Genomic DNA, 20787 nt, shown 5'->3' with positions numbered 1-20787 from the left:
AGTTACCCCCTGAGTGACCTTACAAAAATACACCCTAAGTAGCTTCTCTCTTTGTACATATGAAAGGGCAGATCCTCAGCTAGTTTAAGTCAGAGTAACTCAGTTGATTCCTGTCTCTGATTTTCTTGTCTTTATCTAGTTAGTAATGCAGGCTGCTTCATTATTTCACATTGATTTTTTTGTATATGAATAATAGGGCATTTAAAATAACTAATTTAGCATTTCAGTTATATTCCACAGACTGTTCATAGAACACTGGAGTAAGTGAGAGCATTATCAAGCCCCTTGGTTGAACACTCTGTGGGCCAGATTCTGATCTCAGTGATAGTGCTGTAAGGTGAAACTCTGTGTCCAGTGGATTACAGTGGGATCAGAATCAAAGGGAGGGTGAAGAAGTGCAAAGAGGAGCCACAAAAAATATTCAAGGACTGGAAAAAATGCCTCAGAGCAATAAACTGAAGGAGCTCCATCTGTTTAGTTTATCAAAAAGTATCTTGATTACAGCGTATAAGTACCTTTTATAGAGAGAAAATACTGGTAGTGATGGGCTCTTTAATACAACAGAGAGGCACAATGGGAACCACTGTCTGGAAGTTTAAAGGCAGACAAATTCAAATCAGAAAAAAGCACACCTTTTTAACAGCAAGGTTGATTGACTATTGGAACAAACTACCAAAGGAAGTGGTGGATTTTCCATCTCTTGAAGTCTTCAAGAAGATATACTTTAATTAAATACACATTATTGGGCTCAATACGGGGATAACTGGATGAAATTCTATAGCCTATGTTATACAGTAAGTCAGACTATATGATCGAAAGGTCTGCTCTGGTCTAAAAAATCTGTAAATCTATGAAAAAATACAGTACCAGGCTTGTTGAGTCTGGATGGTCTAAACAAGCAACTTAGCCTGCCTAACATATATTATCTCAAAGAAAGAGAATGAATTAAGAAAAGAAAAATACTTTTTTACCCATTGAAAATTTTACCCATTGATAATAATTTCGTTTTATGCATACTAACTGCAAAATCATAGTCAGAATCATTTTAGTTAATTTGACTTTTCAGTGTATTGGAACACAAAAGTTTGTAGTGAAGATAAAGATGTAAGGTGAAACGGGAGTCTGTTTTTCATTTCCCAGATTTATTTTGAATAAATACTTTCTTAGATGCAGAGAGAGAGGGCCAGATTCTTCACTGCTTTGCACCTTATATTGTCCTTTATACTGTGCAAAGTAGATATAAAATGCTATCAGATCAGAATAGCATTCTACACCCATTTTGCACACACTTTGCATGGGTATAAATTGTACACCAATTTTTGAGAGTGAGCTTTTGGGGGGCAGGAACTCTCATTTATTATATTTGTACAGGTCCTGGCACACTAAGGCCCATCTTGGTTATGACCAATATAAATGTTAAAAAATAATAATGAATAAAAAGCATAAATAACTAAATGAAGTGCAAAACTGTGGAGTCAAGTCCAGCTCTTCCAGAGGAATGAAGCTGTGTTCTGTGCAAGCACCGGGGTGGGGAAAGAGAAGTGGTAAAAGTGATTTTATTATTGAAAAGTATGAAACACCAAGTTTCAAACTGTTGCATAATATTTGTATTTTACCTGCCTTCTTGTTCATTTTCAGCAGGTGCTGCTACTTGCTGCAATTGCTTTCTCTGCAAAAAACTGATCGTGGTGATTTAGGTCTCTGGAAGCTGCATGTTGGTTCTCCTCTAAAGCAGTCATCAGTGGTGATGATAGATTTTCTTTTTTCCCTTCTCAGTGATTTTTAAGACTGGGTGGCAGCAGGGAGAGAACAAGAGAAGCATTTTGATGGCCTTAGAGGGTCTGATCCTGCAAGCATAGGGTATCTCTTGAAATCAATGGGAGTTATGCCCAGAGAGTGCTTACAGCATGAAGTCCTTCATCAGAGAAGTCTTTGAACAGCACAGGTTAGACAGCAAAGTGCATCTATGTTCTTGAAAAGCTTGAAAACACACAAAGCATTTTCTTAAAAGCAAGAAATTTGCAAACCAAATAAAAATGTCATACAAAACCAGTGGGCTCCGCTCCTTCCCATCCCTCCCAGGTTCTTTGGGCTGTATATAATAGAATAACAAACAAACAAACAAGCTCTAACAAAGGTCCAAAAAGTCAAGAAGGCATATTAAAGAGAGCGTAAGTTTGGAGAAGGCTGGACTGAGGCAGCTGTTGTAGGGCAACACATTTCACTCCGCAAGATGAATATGGAAAGAGATGCTTCTCCTGCAAAGCCTTTTAAAAATGTTACTGTTGAAACAACATTTCTGAACTCAACTGCAACTTTCAGGTGCTATCTCTCCATCCCCACCCATCTTCCCCTGAGATACACCTTGGGTTTTATAAGGTGGGGGTGGATCCACACAGTATGCTCTATAATATTCGGAGGGATAAAGAAAACAAGACATAAGGCATGACCCTACTTTCCTCGTGCACCCAAACGTTCCATTTAAGTCAATGGCTGTGTTGGGTGTGCATTTGAGACCATATCCACTGCTCTAGTGCTCAGCCCGAGTCGCAGATTTGTGTGCTGGGAGAGATCCAAATTTGCCTGAAGTTGCCCTGCAGAAGCATCTTAGCATATCTGCACTATGTGTGAAACCAGCTGAAGGTTTCATATAGCAGAAGATCGTCTGGCTTTAGCAACCATTGCCTGGCCCTTCTTATTCAGGGAGCTCTCATGAAGTTGAGCTCTTGTGCTGTAGAGTGTACGAGACTCCCTGCTTTGAATTCAGCCCTCTTATAGAGTGCAAGTGCACCACTTTCACCACCAGGGGGACCTCCACATTCATAGAGAAGGAGACAGGGTGTTTGCCTAGGACAGTGGAATCAGGCCCTTAATACAGTTTTTGGGAGCTGTGTCGAATTCAGAGCCCATCAAAATGTCAGTGGTGCCAACTCATGATTGTTTTGCAATATCTGGTGTGAGATCTTGGCTGCGTTTAATGGCAAAGCTCCCATTGACTTCAATGGAGCCAGAATTTAACCCTTCATCTTTTATCTGAAGTCGCAGGTCCAGCAGACAAATGATTATTCAAGAATTTCAGCTTTCATTTAAAAAATGTACGTTTCTAACCTTCATGACGGCACAGAAAAGCATGAAAATGGGACCCATTCACTTGTGAAGTTTGAAAAACAGAAAGTAAATCTAAAGAACCCCATATTTATTATTTTAAAATCTCATGATTTGTAAGCCAATCTCATGGTCATGGGAGCCTGACACATGATTTTTGATGATGTTTGATCTTTTAATTTGGATTTGAGAAGATGTTCAAGCAATGTGCCAGTTACACATGGAAACAGTGAAGGGCAAATGGGCTTTGTTCTGCTTACTGACATTGCTTGTGGATCAGGCAGTATTACGTGAGTAACACACTGAATATGAATTATACATCCCTGAAGTCCTCAGTTTGTGCCTATCCAGTAAAGTAATCATGTGTCAAGGTATCTCATTGTCTTTCTGTTATTTAACTCTATCTGTGTGGAATGGTGTTAGTTCCAGATAGGGAATGCAAATTCCACTTGCTGCATTTTTATTGTCTACATAAAAATTAAACATAGGTAAATCAGAATGATTTAGGTGATGAATCCAGCTGCCTGTAGGTTTAAAGGCTGCTACACTTTTGCGGTTTGACTTTTATTATTACTTTGATAGGCTGAATACAAAAATAATGACTTTAATCCACAGCCTCCTGATCTCAGGGAGACAGCATCTGCTGCGCCACCTTTTGCCAGGAGTGTAGTGGATGCACCTCTTTGTTCTGTGCAGAGATGGGTGCGGTATAAGTTCTGCTCTCCCCCCCAACTTCCCCAGTCCCTCTGGGGAATCCACCACTGGTTGTAGCAGTCAACTCGGAGAAGCACAGGGACTTCACTGTGCCAAGTCCTTGCTGGGGGTGCAGGAGGAAAGGTTTCATTGAATCTTCTCTCCTTCCTTACCCACCCATGCAAGATTGAATGCAGTTGAAGCCTTAAGAATAGGAAGATAGTCAAAGTGCAGCAGATGCATGAAAATGAGAGATGTCTTAATCCAATCACTAAATCTGTACTTCCCCAAACTTTGGAAAGTTCAACTCCAGATCCAAACTTCATGACTTGGGCCCTCTCTAAGAAAAATGGGCGTATAAAGAACCTGGATATAAATGGCAGATACATATAATACATTTTAAATGTAATATAATAACACTTAACACTTATGCTTTTATTTCTAGATTTCAAAGCAATTTACAAATATGGATACACGTTGTTGTCTCCACTTTACAAATAGACAAGTTAAGGCAGGCAGAAGTGAAGTGACTTGCCGAAGATCAAATAGTGTGTCAGTGGCAGAGCCTGGAAGAGAATGCAAATCTCAAGATAACCAGTCTGGTGCTTTATCCTCTGTGATACTACTTGAATTTATTTTTCAGTAATTGATTCTTCACTGGCCTGTGATAAACAACTGAAGTGTTGCAGCTTGTTTACATTGGTGGTGGTATTTTGTGATCAGAGGAGTAGGTACCCTTGCTTTTCACTGATGCTCAGAAAATCAGTTCAGTGAGATCTACGTCCGCTAGGCTTTAAGCAAAGTATTCCCAAGGTATATTAGACTTTCAGATAAAGACCAGTGTTTACTTCACAACTGACTTTTATTGTTCTCTGGTAATTGTCTGAGTTGGATTCATTGTATGTACTGAAGTCTGACTAAAATATATTCGGAAGAGCAAATAGTGATTAAATATAGTTGCATGTGCTCTGAGCCAGGAAGGGGTTAAAAGTGAGCTGCTCTTATCTTTGACTTCAGTGGAATATAGTTTATTGATTTAAAGCTCTCCGTAAATGATTGTTGGAAACCTGTAATGTGTACCAGTGCATTCAAAAAGCACACCATAAACACTGCTTCCTTTTAAACAGTGTTTATCTGTTGCCACCTCCAGCCCCTCAAGATACCAAAAGAAAGGCAAAATCCAACCAACCAGCCAGCATGGAAAATGCCGGCTTTACCAACATCTATGAAAATATAGAGAACACTGGCCTCTATGAGATTCCTGATTCAGAGGAAGCAAAAGAGGATCATCTTTATGAGCAAGTCCATGAAGACTCAGCATCTCCTTCTTCCACCACCACTCCAGAAAGCATGGACATCAGCTGTCAGGAGAGCCCAGAACACAGCCGCAGTAATTCTGTCTCATCTCAGCAAGGAGCTGATGGTGAGGATGGTTCCGCTTCCTCTCAGCAAGGGGCTGAAGAGGACCAGCATCGCCAGGAAGAGATGGAGATGATGAGCCCAAGGCCCAGTGACGAATGTGTAGAAAGGATGGTGTTTGGAAATAAAATCCCATCTCCTACTGGATTCAGTCTTCGTAAGAGCCCAGGCACTTCCCCCACCTTCCCAACTTTCACCAGATTTCCAGCTAACAACAACTTAGGAGAAACTGACAACTTTCAGAAGGAGTGTGAGATTTTCCTCTTTGTTAAGGTAAGGGCTTGTGCTCCTAGACGTGTACAGTAGCATTAGAACCAGAATCAATCCAAGTATCCTCAGCCTCACTGAAGTGTGCGCTAAGGTCTGCCCCCAGCTCTGCCGTTGACATTCTGCATGAAATTGGGCAAGTCACTTATCCTCTCTGTGACTCCCTTTTTCCATGTAAAATGGGGATAATACTGCTTACCCACCCATGTGTATTGGTTTTGTGATCTTTGTATGAAAAGTGTTAGAGAGGCCTGATCCAAAGCCCATTGAATCAATTAAAAGACTCCTATTCAATGGGCTATGGATCAAGAGCTATACATATTAATATTCTAAAGGAAAACAAATCTTCAAAATGAAGAGCTGCAGGGAAATTCTTTCCCATGTTCATCTTTGGAACAGATCCAACTTATTTATTACAACAAATTGGATTAAGTTATTTCTGTGATGCAGATTTAAAGTGCCTATTAGTGAAATTCAAGTCAGGTCTGAATCACTAGGGAGTCAGTTTCACTCTTTCCCTTGTTGAGTTTCTAAATCACATTCACCTAAGCTCTTAAATAAATGTTGTACTTTCCTTCAGAAAAACCTCTCTTTACACCTCCTTTCTCAATATTGATCAATCCCAGTGACTTCAATGGGACAACTTTGGGAGTTACCCTTATTCATGTTGAATATCCCATATCAGAATCTGGCCCTAAGTGACCTGAATATTTTGAAAGTAGAATATGAGTTTGTGTTACCACTAATGCTCTCAGCAATTTTAACATTTGATATTGAGCATATTAAGTAAGAACATATAATGACCTTTGCATTGATGTGAGATAGTAAGAGGGGAAGGATTGTCTTTTACAATCCCCATCAGATAATATGGTATTGTGGCCTCTCCTTAGCTGAGGTTGCAATCAGCTGCCATTACAAAGTCCCTACGCCTTTGGCTTGCAAAATTAGTTTGGCTGGGAAATTGCCATATTTTCTTAGAGGATAAAGGAGAACACTTCTGGACAATATAAATGGATTAATCAACTGTTTTCCACCTACAAGGCATTAAAATACTATGATTTGAACATTTTTCTTTTGTTTAATGTTCCTATCTCTCCCGCTAGTTAAAAAATGTTTTGTTACTGTCCCTCCAGTTATCCTAGTTATACAGTTAAATCCCCTTGAAAATTCATGCACTGTTGTTAATGATTTTTATTCATAGATTTTTAAGGCCAGAAGGGACCATTAGATCATCTGATCTGACCTCTCATATAACAGAAGGCCTCCGAATTTCACCCAGTTACCCCTGTATTGAGCCCAATAATTTGTGTTTGACTAAAGCACATCTTTTAGGAAGGCATCCAGTCTTCACTGGAAGAATCCAGCACTTTCCTTGTGGATAGTTTTGGGTCCACTTTTTGTTCCCATTGATGCAAAGAGGCTTTTGCCACTGATAGCAATGGGAGCAGGCTAGGGCACTATGTGTGAGAGCAAGTTGTCTTCTGTTTCGTTACCGCTTAGAAAGAACATAAGAATCCATCTGTACTTGACAGCTAACAAATATCTTCCTTCACCTCAAGTGGCAATGGCTCATAGTACTTGATAAGAAGGTGTTTATTATGTGGACGCTGTAAGATTTTATGATGTCCTTTCCCATTCATTTCCGTGCTTATAAGTGCTTGGGTTTTGTAAACAATGTAATAGTTAAATGTATTTTGTTTCCTTAGGAACTTTAACAGGGCTTTTAAACATTTTTGGATCTTGGAATTACTACTATTTGTCCCTCAATTTATTCTTATCCTCATTGTTCCAAGAGCCTTCTCCTCTGCAGCTTGTGCCCTTTTTCTCTCCACTTGTTCAACTCTCCATCTCATTTCAAATCTCAAGCTGAAAACCAATCTTTCCTTCCTTATCTATACTTTGCTCACTTCCTTATATGAAACTTATAGGTACTCTGTGGAACATTTTGGCATACAAGTTGCATGGAAGATGCTAAAAACCCTACTGTAATTCAGATTTACACATGTGAAATTCAGCTAATGATTAGCAAGGCTGATTAAGCTGATGCCAGGAGTGAGTGGGATTCATTCAGAAGAACAAAGGGGCTGATTTTTTTCTCACTTGCTTCTCTGTAAGTCAGGAGCAACTTCATTGAAGTCAGTTAGTATAAAACAGTTATAAGTGAGAGGAGAATCTGGACTAATGAACCTGAACTTAAAAAAAAGACAACCCCCTAGCCCCATGAACCAGATCATCTCTTATGTGGAAATTATCTGAATCAGGGACTGGAAACTCTGACCCATATCATTCCTTCCCATGGTAAAAACCTCTGGAAGAAGGCTTTAGAGGAGAAAATCTCTGCAAGGATTCCCTGGTGGAAATCCCTCCACATCTTGTGGGATGGGCAGTTGTACTGGGAATCAGTGCAGGAATCAGGGGTATCTGCAGAGGACCAGGTCCATCCTCACAGTTACCCTGTTCATGTGAACTGGCTCTGGCCCCTGGTGGCTCTTCAGCTCCCCGGCAATGTTGCTCCAATAGAGCTGTGTTATGCTATACAAAGCACACAGGATCTTTTGCAAGAGAGAAGGCAAATACGCCATATTTATTGAAAATACAACAGTTAGCATATGCTTTTCAGTCACACACACACACGTACACCTCATGCACGCAGTCCTGCCAGTTGATGTTTTTATAGTTACCAGTCTGTTGTAGCTCGAGTCAATCTAATGGCCAGTTAGACTGAACACGAGTGAGGAGCTGGGCTCTGTCAGTCGTGATCTGATGCTCCAAGGTTTTGGCAGACTGAACCCAGAGTTTCATGGCAAAAACCTCAGTTTTATACTTGTAAATTCCCATTTGAGTCCATGCATTTTGCAATATCATCCTGTAATAATTAGTCCTTAAATGGTGGTAATCTTGGGGTTTTCTGCTGTTATCATTTGATGGTTATTGTCGGGCTTTCCATCGTTATCTCCTATCATCTTGCCTTTGGGGGTGATTGCCTCACCTCTGAGGCCATCAATGCAGCTAACATGTTTAGCATCGGATACAATGGATGTTTTCTGATTGTCTCCTGGTGTTTCCAAGTCTCTCACTTTTTCTTGACCATCTGGACATTTGTGATGGCTTTCACACCTTATTTTTTCTGATGCATGCATTCCTCATTCACACAAACAATCTCTCTCGGAGAAGACAGCAGTATTTTATATTCAGCAGAATACATTGTAAATTAAACTTCACTAAATCTTGTGGTCAAAACAGTTTACATTGTGGCTCAGGCCAGTCCTTGCCTACAGACAGCCCCCCCCAACCTGAAGCGAATACTCACCAGCAACCACATACCACACAACAGAACCACTAACCCAGGAACCTATCCTTGCAACAAAGCCCGTTGCCAACTGTGCCCACATATCTATTCAGGGGACACCATCACAGGGCCTAATCACATCAGCCACACTATCAGAGGCTCGTTCACCTGCACATCCACCAATGTGATATATGCCATCATGTGCCAGCAATGCCCCTCTGCCATGTACATTGGTCAAACTGGACAGTCTCTACGTAAAAGAATAAATGGACACAAATCAGATGTCAAGAATTATAACATTCATAAACCAGTCAGAGAACACTTCAATCTCTCTGGTCACGCGATTACAGACATGAAAGTTGCGATATTACAACAGAAAAACTTCAAAACCAGACTCCAGCGAGAGACTGTTGAATTGGAATTCATTTGCAAATTGGATACAATTAACTTAGGCTTGAATAGAGACTGGGAGTGGCTAAGTCTTTATGCAAGGTAACCTATTTCCCCTTGTTTTTTCCTACTCTTCCCCCCCCCCCCGATGTTCTTGTTAAACCCTGGATTTGTGCTGGAAATGGCCCACCTTGATTATCATACATATTGGAAGGAGAGTGATCACTTTAGATAAACTATTACCAACAGGAGAGTGGGTTTGTGTGTGTGGAAAAAAAAAGGGGGGGGGGAAGAAAACCTGGATTTATGCTGGAAATGGCCCACCTTGATTATCACACACATTGTAAGGAGAGTGATCACTTTAGATAAGCTATTACCAACAGGAGAGTGGGGTGGGGGGAGAGAAAGCCTTTTGTAGTGGTAAACACCCATTTTTTCATGGTTTGTATGTATAAGAACATCTTCTGTATTTTCCACAGTATGCATCCAATGAAGTGAGCTGTAGCTCACGAAAGCTTATGCTCAAATAAATTGGTTAGTCTCTAAGGTGCCACAAGTACTCCTTTTCTTTTAACTGAAAAGGGGTCTCCACCTAAAGATTGGGAAAGCATCTTTCTCTCTTCTGCCACCTGTGATTGTTGCAAAATAGACTTCCCCTTCTATCATCTCCATTACATTTAGGAGCTGAGCCCTTGGACAAACAACAATGGATACTTAATAATGGACAATGTTTCTAATACAGCCCACCAAATCCCAAGGTTTCTGTGCACCAATATATTTTAGAACAAATGAACTATTTAGCATAAAGCATGATAAAATCAAAACAGGGGTGGCCTATTTTATCTGTACTCTGTTCCCCCTTACTTGCCCGGATGTCCCATCTGGACTCTGCTATTCCTGTTTTTCACCATCTGAGCTTTGCTCTCTATCTGGTTTACCCTTGTTCCCTGCAGTTGGGCTCTGCTACCTCTCTGACTCCTCCCAAGGCTTGGCTCTTTTTCCCTTTTGGTGCCCCCGAGGCTACGCTCACCTCCTTTTCTAATTGCCCCCCAGTGGACTCTGCTCAGAACCTAGCATCTCTCCTGATAGGGTCTGCTCTCCCTGGCTGTGCTCTGCTTTCTTTATGACTCCCCCAGTGGCTGAACTCTGTCCTTCCTTTGGGTCCTCCCCACAGCTTGGCTCTGCTCAGTTGGCTCTCTGGCTGTGGAGTCTGTGATTGCTCCTCTGGGCTGGATGGAGTGCTGTGTCTGGCTCACCTTAGTCAGGTTTGCTGGATGGCTGTTTTCAAACTGTTGTCATCCTCTTCTGGGTTTGCCTTCCCATACACTTGGTAGCAATCTGGAAGGACCCTTCCCTTTGGCAGCAGTAGCCCATGTGCACACATCCGCACACAGATCCCTCTCTCCATCCGTCCGTCCCTCCTTCCAGGCAGCTGTAAACCTTTGGGACTGGTCAGAGATGTCAACCTCAGACAAAGATGGCTGCTGACAGAGAGCCAGGGAGAAGGAACCAGAAAACAAAATGGCAGCCAGATCACTGTATAATCTGGAAGTAGCTCAGTCCAAACTCAGTTTAGATAGGAGAATAATTGCAGTATCTCAGATAGCTGTAAATGCTAGTGCATGCTGACTCTTTACTGCAGTATCAAACAGTCTCAATCAAACTTCATGATATTTTATGGAATTAATTTGCACCCTTTTATTATTGAATGTACCCAGAAAATGTTAAAAAACATTAAGCCAGTCTTCCTCTTAATTCATCTTTCGATGAGTCTTAATACTCAATGGATTGTTCTGGATTTACACTAGTTTACCCTGGAGCAGAATTCAGTATGTGATCTTTATCAAGAAGTTCACAGTACTTCTAACAATAAAGAGTACAAGCATTAACCATGGAGACATTTGTGTCAGTCCAACATGTCTGAACTTGTCACACCCACTCAGCACCTATTTAATAAGCCTATGGTTTCTTCAAACATAAGCCCTTGAAAACTGAAATATGATCAACATACAACTCAGGATACTAGTCACACGGGGCAGCTTGATGTAGATGCAATTTTGTATAGAAATATAGCCTCTTCAAACCCACAATACGTGCAAATTGTGAGCATTTTTTGCCCATAGTGTGGTCCCCTATTCAGCACTGTGCACTTGTGCTTGCTGAACTCCTGTGCTGTTAGTGCACAACCTTAACTTTGTCTTTTCCTGAGGTTTGAGTGCTTTACTTTGCAGCCTTGATGTTGTTTCAATCTACATTTTTGTATTAAATTTGAATAATATTTTATCTGTTTTTAACAGTTCTTTGAGAAATGAGCTAGGGTTCATATCCTCTCCACTCAGAAATATGTCCTTAAAAAGCACATTCTGCACACCAGAAGCACAGTTCCCTATCATCTGAGTCAAAGGAGAAACCATTTTCCCTGTTAGCCATACAGGGCCTGTGACACACAGGTAAGCAGTTTAGATTACATCCAGTAAAGGACAATGGTACATATGGACAGTATTACAGTATAAATATAACACCAACCCATGCAGTTGTTACACAAATGGGAAGAAGGAATAAATAATTAATAGGAGAGGGGAAAGGCAGCCTCTGGAAAAGGATAGGAGTACTTGTGGCACCTTAGAGACTAACAAATTTATTTGAGCATAAGCTTTCATGAGCTACAGCTCACTTCATCGGATGCATGCAGTAGAAAATACAGTGGGGAGATTTTATATACACAGAGAACATGAAACAGTGGGTGTTACCATACAGACTGTAAGGAGAGCGATCAGGTAAGGTGAGCTATTACCAGCTGTGGGGGGAGGGGGAGCTTTTGTAGTGATAATCAAGGTGGGCCATTTCCAGCAGTTGACAAGAACATGTGAGCAATGGGGGGGGGGGAGGGAAATAAACATGGGGAAATAGTTTTACTCTGTGTAATGACACATCCACTCCCAGTCTTTATTCAAGCCTAAGTTAATTGTATCCAGTTTGCAAATTAATTCCAATTCAGCAGTCTCTCGTTGGAGTCTGTTTTTGAAGTTTTTTTGTTGAATTGCCACTTTTAGGTCTGTAATCGAGTGACCAAAGAGATTGAAGTGTTCTCTGATTGGTTTTTGAATGTTATAATTCTTGACGTCTGATTTGTGTCCATTTATTCTTTTACATAGAGACTGTCCAGTTTGGCCAATGTACATGGCAGAGGGGCATTGCTGGCGCATGATGGCATATATCACATTGGTAGATGTGCAGGTGAACGAGCCTCTGATAGTGTGGCTGATGTGATTAGGCCCTATGATAGTGTCCCCTGAATAGATATGTGGACACAGTTGGCAACGGGCATTGTTGCATGGATAGGTTCCTGGGTTAGTGTTTTTGTTGTGTGGTATGCGATTGCTGGTGTGAAAAAGGATAAAGGGCGTGAATTTGGATGTACAGGAGACAGGAATTTCACAAGGACAAAGTCTCTTTTAAAATAAATTCTGGTCAAGAAAATGATGGAAACTGTTTAGAAGTTTTGAGACAAGGATGAATGTTATGTTATAGTCTGTGATCACTATCTTATGATATGTAAAAGGAAAATATCCTGCAGAATACAATACAATTTTCAATATATTACATCTTACTTTAAAAAAAATAAAACAATCAGAAGGAGAGCTGAATAGCTGGAAGCATGAAACAGATTAAACACTCCATTAGTATGAGCATTACTGATCATTGTGGTGGTTAGCAGGGTCATTCTGAGAACTAAATGCTTCTCTCAGTTACCTACACAGGAATCCTCAAAACTTCACTGGGAATTGCATGTGTGAATTTGAGGGCAGAAATTGACCCTAAGCACTTTGTAGATTAGCGTTTAAATTCTTATCTTTTAACTGTCTTTCCATTGTGACAATTAGATCTGTTCATTAATTTTCTAAGGAGTTTATCAGCCATGGGACTGATCCTACAATGTGTTGAGTCTTTCCTGGAGGTGCTGAACTCCTTCAGCTCCCTGCAGAAGTCACTGGGAGTTGAGGGCACCCAGTACCTCATTCATTATTTCCAGGATTAGGCTGTTACAGATTAATGGAGCAATGGTCAGAGATTCTGTCTGTTCTCAGCACATGATAAGGACAGGCATTTTAATTGTTGCAAAGTGAAAGTTTGTTTGTGAGATTACACTTATTGAAACCACATACTTTTCCATTTATTAGTTTCCCCATGGCATATGAAACAAATGTAGATTGTACTGAGAGAGTTTCATTTTTAAATATTTACTGATGTTTTGGGTTAATAAATCACATGCTGTAAACATTTAGTGCTAGAAAATTAGCTCAAGAGCAATGATGCCCTTTGCCCATCTTAAACAGGTAGTAATTTTGATGCCTATAGGAGCATGGCTAGTTAAGCACGCATAAAAATCATGGAGTGTTGTTGGACCACTGAATCAAGATGAACATTTGTAATTTTCAATGGGAATTTTGTGTGGGCAGCTTCTATTAAGGCTAAGGAAATTTACACAAATGGGAGTATCTTTTTCACATTGGGCCAGATTTTCAAATGCTGGTTTGTGGCCACAGCATGCAACCACAAATAACTGCAGGTGCAATTTTCAGCACATAGTAAAGAATGCTGGAGCAAAACTGTATCTGCAGTTATTTCCTCCAGCAAATTTTTGCACACACGAAAACAGAGGTCTGGTTAAAACCAGACTGAAAATTTGCCTCTATATATGAGGATGAAATAATTATAATAATTTGGATTTATGACATTTTAATTTTTAAAAAATTCTTTATAAATATTCGCTATAACACCTCTTTGAAGTAAATAAGCAAATGTTTTCCTTTCACATATGAGCCAACTGAGTAATGGAGAGGTTGAATGATACGTAACCAGCTCCTTGGGGTCCTTTAAGTTAATTGAACAGCTTGAGCAAGGGAATAATTGAAAAGCTTTTTTTCAGAGAGCTCCAGTTATTATAATACCAAGACCAAGTTGTGATAGAAACTCAAGTTAACTAAAACAATGAAAGTGGTGGAAATGACTGATGGGAAAGTCAATGTCCTAACATTGTAACAGATTTGTATAAATTCATGTTGGCCCGGTTTTTTAAAAGTATTTTGGCATTGCTGTGCTCAGCGGTGCAACGCCTAACTGATTTAGGAATCTAAATCTCATTTTCAACAGGGATTTAGAGTCTAGGCTCCTTAATCAGTGGGCTGTTGACTACGGCCTTACCCCACCAGTGGTCTGGTTGATTTCAGTGGGTCTACTGGTGCCGCAAAGCACTATGCGGCATGAGTAAGGGCATCAGAACTTTCCCTTTGGTAGACTTTATCCAGTTTATCTTTGTCTTTCATGTTTTGTCCTTTTAAAATCTTTTGCTCCGATTACAGAACCTAGACAAAGCTCACCTTCCCATTCTAGTATCTTCCTAAGAAACATTTCTAACTGTAGCTGAATGACCAAGACCACCACTATCTCTCCATTACCAAACAGCCATAATTCAATATTATAGCTGGAGAGTTAGCATCTGCCGTCAGGCTTCATGAGCATTGTGTCACTCATAGTCTTGGGGCCTGATCCTGATCTCTCACTGTTGAAAGTAGGAGTAACTCTTTTGAAGTCAGAGCATTATACTATAAATTCAGTGTAAGGGCTATCACCATCCGCCCCGTGGTCTCTAGTAGCCTAGAGAGCAGGGGGACACTGGGGTTTGTCCACAGCATGGCTGCATGATATGCTGTTGCTGCCACTTTATCAGACAGTAGGATGGTTCCCTTAAGTTTTAATGTCTCACCCAAGAGGAAAAACTGACTTTCTCATCTATGTTTCTCATCTGCGACAGTAATCCTCTGAGAGGAGAATTGTGCTATGGTTCTCTCTTTACAGCTTGATTTATGTTTATGCAAATTGTTTTGTGTGCATGAGAAGATTAGCAAACTGGCAATTCTGTCCCAGCTAGTCTGGTAATTATGAATGGGAGGTTATCTGTTATGAACAGAATGTGTGCTTTAGTACCAAGGCACAGCACCTTGCTTAATCTTTCGGGTACAAAGGGTGAAAAGCTTTACTCCTCACCTCCACTGAATGCATGCCCTGTTCATGCACTGTGCAGATGGGCCATTTCTCCCTCTGGAAAGGTCCATGAATCAATGTGAAGCTGACATCACTGTGCCACTTCAGCTGTTGGCTCCAGCAGAGGCTTGGCATAGTACAGTAGCATAGCAACAGCTTTAAAATATGGAGCTGTATTGTTTAGGAAGCTATTACTGCACTGAGATTTTAGTGACGAGAAATGAAGTGCAAGTATGTGGGTCACAGCAAGGGAAACTGAAATGAGAGTCACTTGGTTGAAGGAACTCAGCATTTCCCTTCCCTTATTTTTACTCTTTTATATTTTAATTCTCTCTTTGACGTTTAAAAATGGCATTTCCCTCCCAACCAGTTGTGTTCTTTTCCATGTAAACACCTTAGTTGTTTCCATGAAGATTTACTGGAGCTTTTATTTGTGTTTTGGTTACTTTCTTTTTGATGATATTGCTGAGGATGACATCTGTGTAGTAATATTGTGCACTGCTAAACAGTTACTGTGTCCCTCCCCCCAGAGTTGGTTGCATTTCAGTGGCAGGTGAATTGATTGCTAAGCATAGTTTGTACGTTGAGTACCATTATAACCTTAACGTTTGCTACCCCAGCTGCATTAAACATGGTATCATCCTGCGTTTAGAATAGGTGACATAAAACAATCGCTGTGGTTTGTTTTATAATGGTGCCCACTGTGTATGGGTTACTTATGTGTAAAGTACCATGGGATCCTGCAGTATGAAAGGTGTCAGAGAAAGCATACTTTTAAAATAGCCATTTAAAATCTAGACTACATCCCCCATGAGATCCTCTTCTTCTGTTCTTTCAGTGGGCTGTGATGACCCAACATCCTAATGCTGATTTGATGTGCCAGTAGTTGGGCAACCTGGTTTAGTTCAAATAAGAATCAACTCCCACCTAACCCCTTTTTCCTGAATGGAATCGATGAACATTTTTTGTTTCGTTTTGAAGACTGGATAAAGCTTGGCGAAAACCTCGTCCTCACTGGAATTATTCTTACTGACACCAGTTCTAGACCTGGTTTGTGTAGGATTTTAACATGAACACTATGCAGAAAATTGGTGTGTTGTTATTTTGCGCCTTGCCCTGATTGAGGGATGTTTTCCACCATTCTATAATGTATTTGTTGATCTGTTTAAAAATATCACATTACCCACGTTTTTGCCCCTCGTTTGCACCATGACTGAGTGGTTTAGGAAGGGCCTATGACGTGATATCTTTTGAGCACCTTTGTTTGTTAGGTTTTCTATCAGGATGTAAACAACTACCATCAAGAGTACTTAATAACCGTGCTTATATACGCCTATTTAATGACCTAGATTATGACTCCTCATGCAGCTGCTCCTGCTTTAAAGAACACAGCAGGAGATGCTTGGATCCTGAATGAACCTTTGGTTTGTATCTGAAAGCAGGATATTTATGTTTAGACTTCAGTGACTGTTTCTTTTTATACCACCTTGGATATATTTGTGTGTGACCTTATTAAATGTTACTGCATCACTCGCAATGTGGCCATACATTTGTGACCTTAGTGAAGATGTAATAACACAATAGAGATGGGCCTGAAATGTAAATTTGGATTGGGCATGAATCCAATTCCCTGGAGTTCAGGGGTCTTTGAGCCCAGTGTTTTGTGTCAGGCTCAACTCTAAATATAATAGCATACTTTGCATTTCTATAACAACCTTCATCCAAGCATCTCAAAGCACTTCATAAACATTAATGAGGTAAGTTTCACAGCACAACTCGTGAGGTTGGGATATGTTGTCACCCCTACTGTACAGATGTAAAAACCGAGGCACAGAGAGGTTAAATGTCTTTCCCAAGGTCACACAGAAAAACTATAGCAAAGTCAGGAACAAAACACTGATCTTCTCGCCCATAGTTATCTGGATAAATATAGAATCTGGGAGAAGTGGAGAAGTTCAGATGACCTCTACTTTCAAAATATGACTCACTGATACTGCAATAACAGTTTGACAGTCCGCACTCTCTTTATTTATCTAAATTATGAATAAACACATCATTGCAAGTGGGATAGAATGTGATGAGCAAATCACACATTAATAACATCCATAAGGCTTTATTTAATCTCTCATGCATTTAATAGTTTATTTCTAAATTTGAAATTTCATTTACTCTGGCACGTTTTCCTGTCAACAGCTATTGCTTTTCCTAATGCTCCACACTTTCTGCAAAGTGCCGAAGGCCCACAACTCCCCTTAACATCCCTGAGGGTTGAGAATGCTCAGTGTCTTGCAGTTCAGTCCTGAATGTGAAGTTCACTAACTCCATGTTTCAAAGACTTCTCTCCAAGTTCTTAAGTGAGTTTTGGAGAGCGGTTGCTCCCCAGTGAACACTATCACTATGTGCTTGTATACTCTTAGCATCTGTCAGTAGAAGCTCAGTACTAGATCAACACAGATTATTTGAGGTGTGGGAGGTAAAGATGAGCAGCAAGAGCTTTGTGTCTAAACATAAATGAATTTGGTCTCTGTTCTGACCTCCAGCCAAATGCACTTGAATCTTGTTGAACCTTTCCATAAGGTGTATTCAATTCAAAACAGTGACATGCAATAGGACCTCTCTACCTGACTGCACAAACCAGTTTTGCATATACTCTTGTGTTACAACTTAATGTCTACTTGATCTAATTTTGATATTTGCATCTTTAATTGTAATGTTGATGCTTTGTTGGCCTGGCATTAGGGTGAGCCTGCACTATTCAGAGGCAGCATATCACGGTCCAGCGTGGTCTCTATACATCATTGGTGATTCCTCATTAACTAGGAGTAATGGGATAAAATTAAGTCAATTTGGAATGAAAAGAAAATGTAGTCTTAATCTGAGGAGATTGTCCCTCATTTTTACATCTACTAGGGGATAGTTTCCCAAGGGAAATAATGAAATCCTCATCATTTGAAACTGAACTAGACAAAGTAGCGGAGAATATACTTCATGGCTCAATCCTGCACTGGCGTGGTGTGACCTAGATGATGTAAGAGGGCTTTTCATGTTCCTGATATAGTGATTGAAGCAGGAAGGCCAGGTTAATTTCAAATACCATTAGAAACAGGGCCCCTCAGCATGCCATTTTGTGTATGCATCATGATAGAAGTAGTCCTTGAAGAGAGATCCAGAAAATATTTTTATGAATGAAGATTACACCATTCCAATATTTTTCAAAAACATTCTCTAATGGCTATGTTCTGTAAGGTGCTTAGAACTCTGGCCTGATCCAGCAAAGCGTTTGAGTATATGCTTAATTTTAAGCACATGAACAGTCTCATCATATTCTTGAGAGTGACTTCACATTCTTAAATTTAGGTGTGTGCTAAAGTGCCTTACTGAATCAGGCCAGAATTCTCAGCACCTTGCAAGATCGAGCCCTACGGATCCTGTAAATATGTTTGAAATGGATCACAATGTTCCTGTAGGGAGATGCTCAATGAGAGAAATGTGCGGTGCCATCTCTCACTTTACAAAGTGGCATGGGTGCATCAGAATATTATCATGGGAAGAGGATCATGGAAGAATCTTGATGTCATAAAATGGGAAACTAGATTGAGCTAATTATTGCATTATGACTTCATTAGCTATTGTTCAAATACCTCTATATTTATGATCTCTGAGATTAAAGCAAATGAAACTTGCCAGAGCAAAATGTGTAAAGAGCCATTTGTCTAGCATTATTATTTAAGCTAGAAGCTTGTGTCACTAACAATATATTGGCTGCTCCGTGGGTCTCACTGAAATTTGAAGGGATTGCCTTTCTGAACAAATGCTATGTACAGGGGTGAAATTCTGACCCCATTTAAGTCAATGCACGGTTTCCCATTAACTTCAGTGGGGATAGGATTTCACACCAGAGACTTTAATGCATAGGTTTTATTCTCACCGATGTACAGTACATTATGTGGCCAGTGGTTAAGAGGCTGCCTTTCATCTGTGAATGAAGGAGTCGGGTTCATGGAGTACAACAAACTCTAAATAATCCAAGATAAATATTGTCTCAGCTCCACACAACTAAGACAGGTTTCAGAGTAGCAGCTGTGTTAGTCTGTATCCGCAAAAAGAAAAGGAGGACTTGTGGCACCTTAGAGACGACCAAATTTATTTGAGCATAAGCTTTCGTGAGCCACAGCTCACTTCATTGGATGCATTCAATGGAAAAAAGAGCAACTTTATGAAAAGCATACAGATTGTTTTTCTCTCCTCATACTGCTGCAGTCTAGCAGAGTGTATTGAACTTCATCAGACATGCTAATTTTTTCCTAATTTGAATAAATGTAGTTTTATCAAGAGTGCTGATCTATTGACTCAGATTAACTTTGGTCCAGTCCTGACTGACCCCTTTACTATGCTGGGCTGTTGTCTCATCTTGCATTAATGAAAGCTGTCACTAATTACCAAAGGTTGAAGCAGTAAACACTTGATTATTTGGCTCCTCCCTATAAGATTACAGAGAATGAAGTTTGGACCAGAGCAAAATTCCTTTCAAGCTTTGAGAGCTGATTGGTCCTGTGTACCGCAGCTGGTAGCAGCTAAAAATAGTCATAGTATAAAACCTCAGAGAACACCAGAACTGAGGAGAGCATTCCTTTCTGGGATGCCAACAAGGAAGGTTATGAAGAGTTTAACACGTTTCACACACATGGCTGAACACATTATGCTGGTTAATTTCAGTTAACATTTACTCTTTAGATAAATGTATGTATTCCCTGGACTGGCTTCCTCATGAGAGGAATGACCCAATTATGTATTTTCAAAATAAGTTTAAGAAACATGACCAGATTTTCAAAGCAGTTGGTGACAAGTTGTGAACATTTCTGTGAAACTGCCTGCAAAATATCTGCATTTTCATGTGCAAGGCAGTGTTTGCATGAACCAATCATGGAATTGTATGTGCAAAGTGAGAGCCTGTCTTGCAACTCAGTTCTACAACCGTGCAACCACAAAGCCTTCGCAGAAGGTGCATGGGTGTATCTCAGGGTGCTTCTACACTGCAGCTTCCCAGCGCGGATAGACAGACACATCCTAGCTCTTGTTGCGCTAGCATGCTAAAAATAGCAGTGTAGCTGGGGGTAACACAAGTGACGGTTTGGGCTAGCCACCTGAATATGTAGCCAGGGGGTCTGGGCTGTTTTATATTCAGGCAGTTAGCTGGAGCTGCTGCTCATGCTATCCCTGATTACATGGCTATTTTTAGCCTGCTAGTTCAAGCAGAGATCCTGTGTGTCTGTCTACTCAAGCTGGAAAGCATACTCCCAGCTGCAATGTAGACAAACCCTGAATGCTTTCTCTAGTTACAGAACAGGCAGTGTGGTCTTTTGGATTAGGCATTGGATTGGGATTCCGGAGACTTGGTTTCTATACTTGGCTGTGCCACTGACCCTGGGCAAGTTATTTCCCCTCTATATGTTTTTCTGTCTCCTTCCAGCCTTTATCTGTCTCTTTAGTCTGTAAACTCTTTGAGGGCAGAAAGTGTATCTATGTGCTTTGTATAGTACCTAGCACAACAGGGCTTGATATTGGGCCTGCAGGCACTA

General features: G+C 40.4%; 1 protein-coding gene across 1 annotated transcript in view; it reads left to right on the top strand.

The window, feature by feature from the left end:
• The first annotated feature begins 1788 nt into the window (after positions 1 to 1788).
• The window catches only part of CLIC5 (chloride intracellular channel 5), a 119741-nt gene continuing 100742 nt past the window's right edge, over positions 1789 to 20787 (top strand). The window contains exons 1-3 of the mRNA XM_074947475.1: positions 1789 to 1945; positions 4244 to 4611; positions 4949 to 5490. Coding sequence (XP_074803576.1) covers positions 4996 to 5490 — 495 coding nt within the window. The 5' untranslated portion in view covers positions 1789 to 1945; positions 4244 to 4611; positions 4949 to 4995. The remainder of the gene's footprint in view (positions 1946 to 4243; positions 4612 to 4948; positions 5491 to 20787) is intronic.

This window comes from Natator depressus, chromosome 3, assembly GCF_965152275.1.
Source record: "Natator depressus isolate rNatDep1 chromosome 3, rNatDep2.hap1, whole genome shotgun sequence".
Lineage (NCBI taxonomy): Eukaryota > Metazoa > Chordata > Testudines > Cheloniidae > Natator > Natator depressus.
This window is presented reverse-complemented; position numbering and strand designations above follow the sequence as displayed.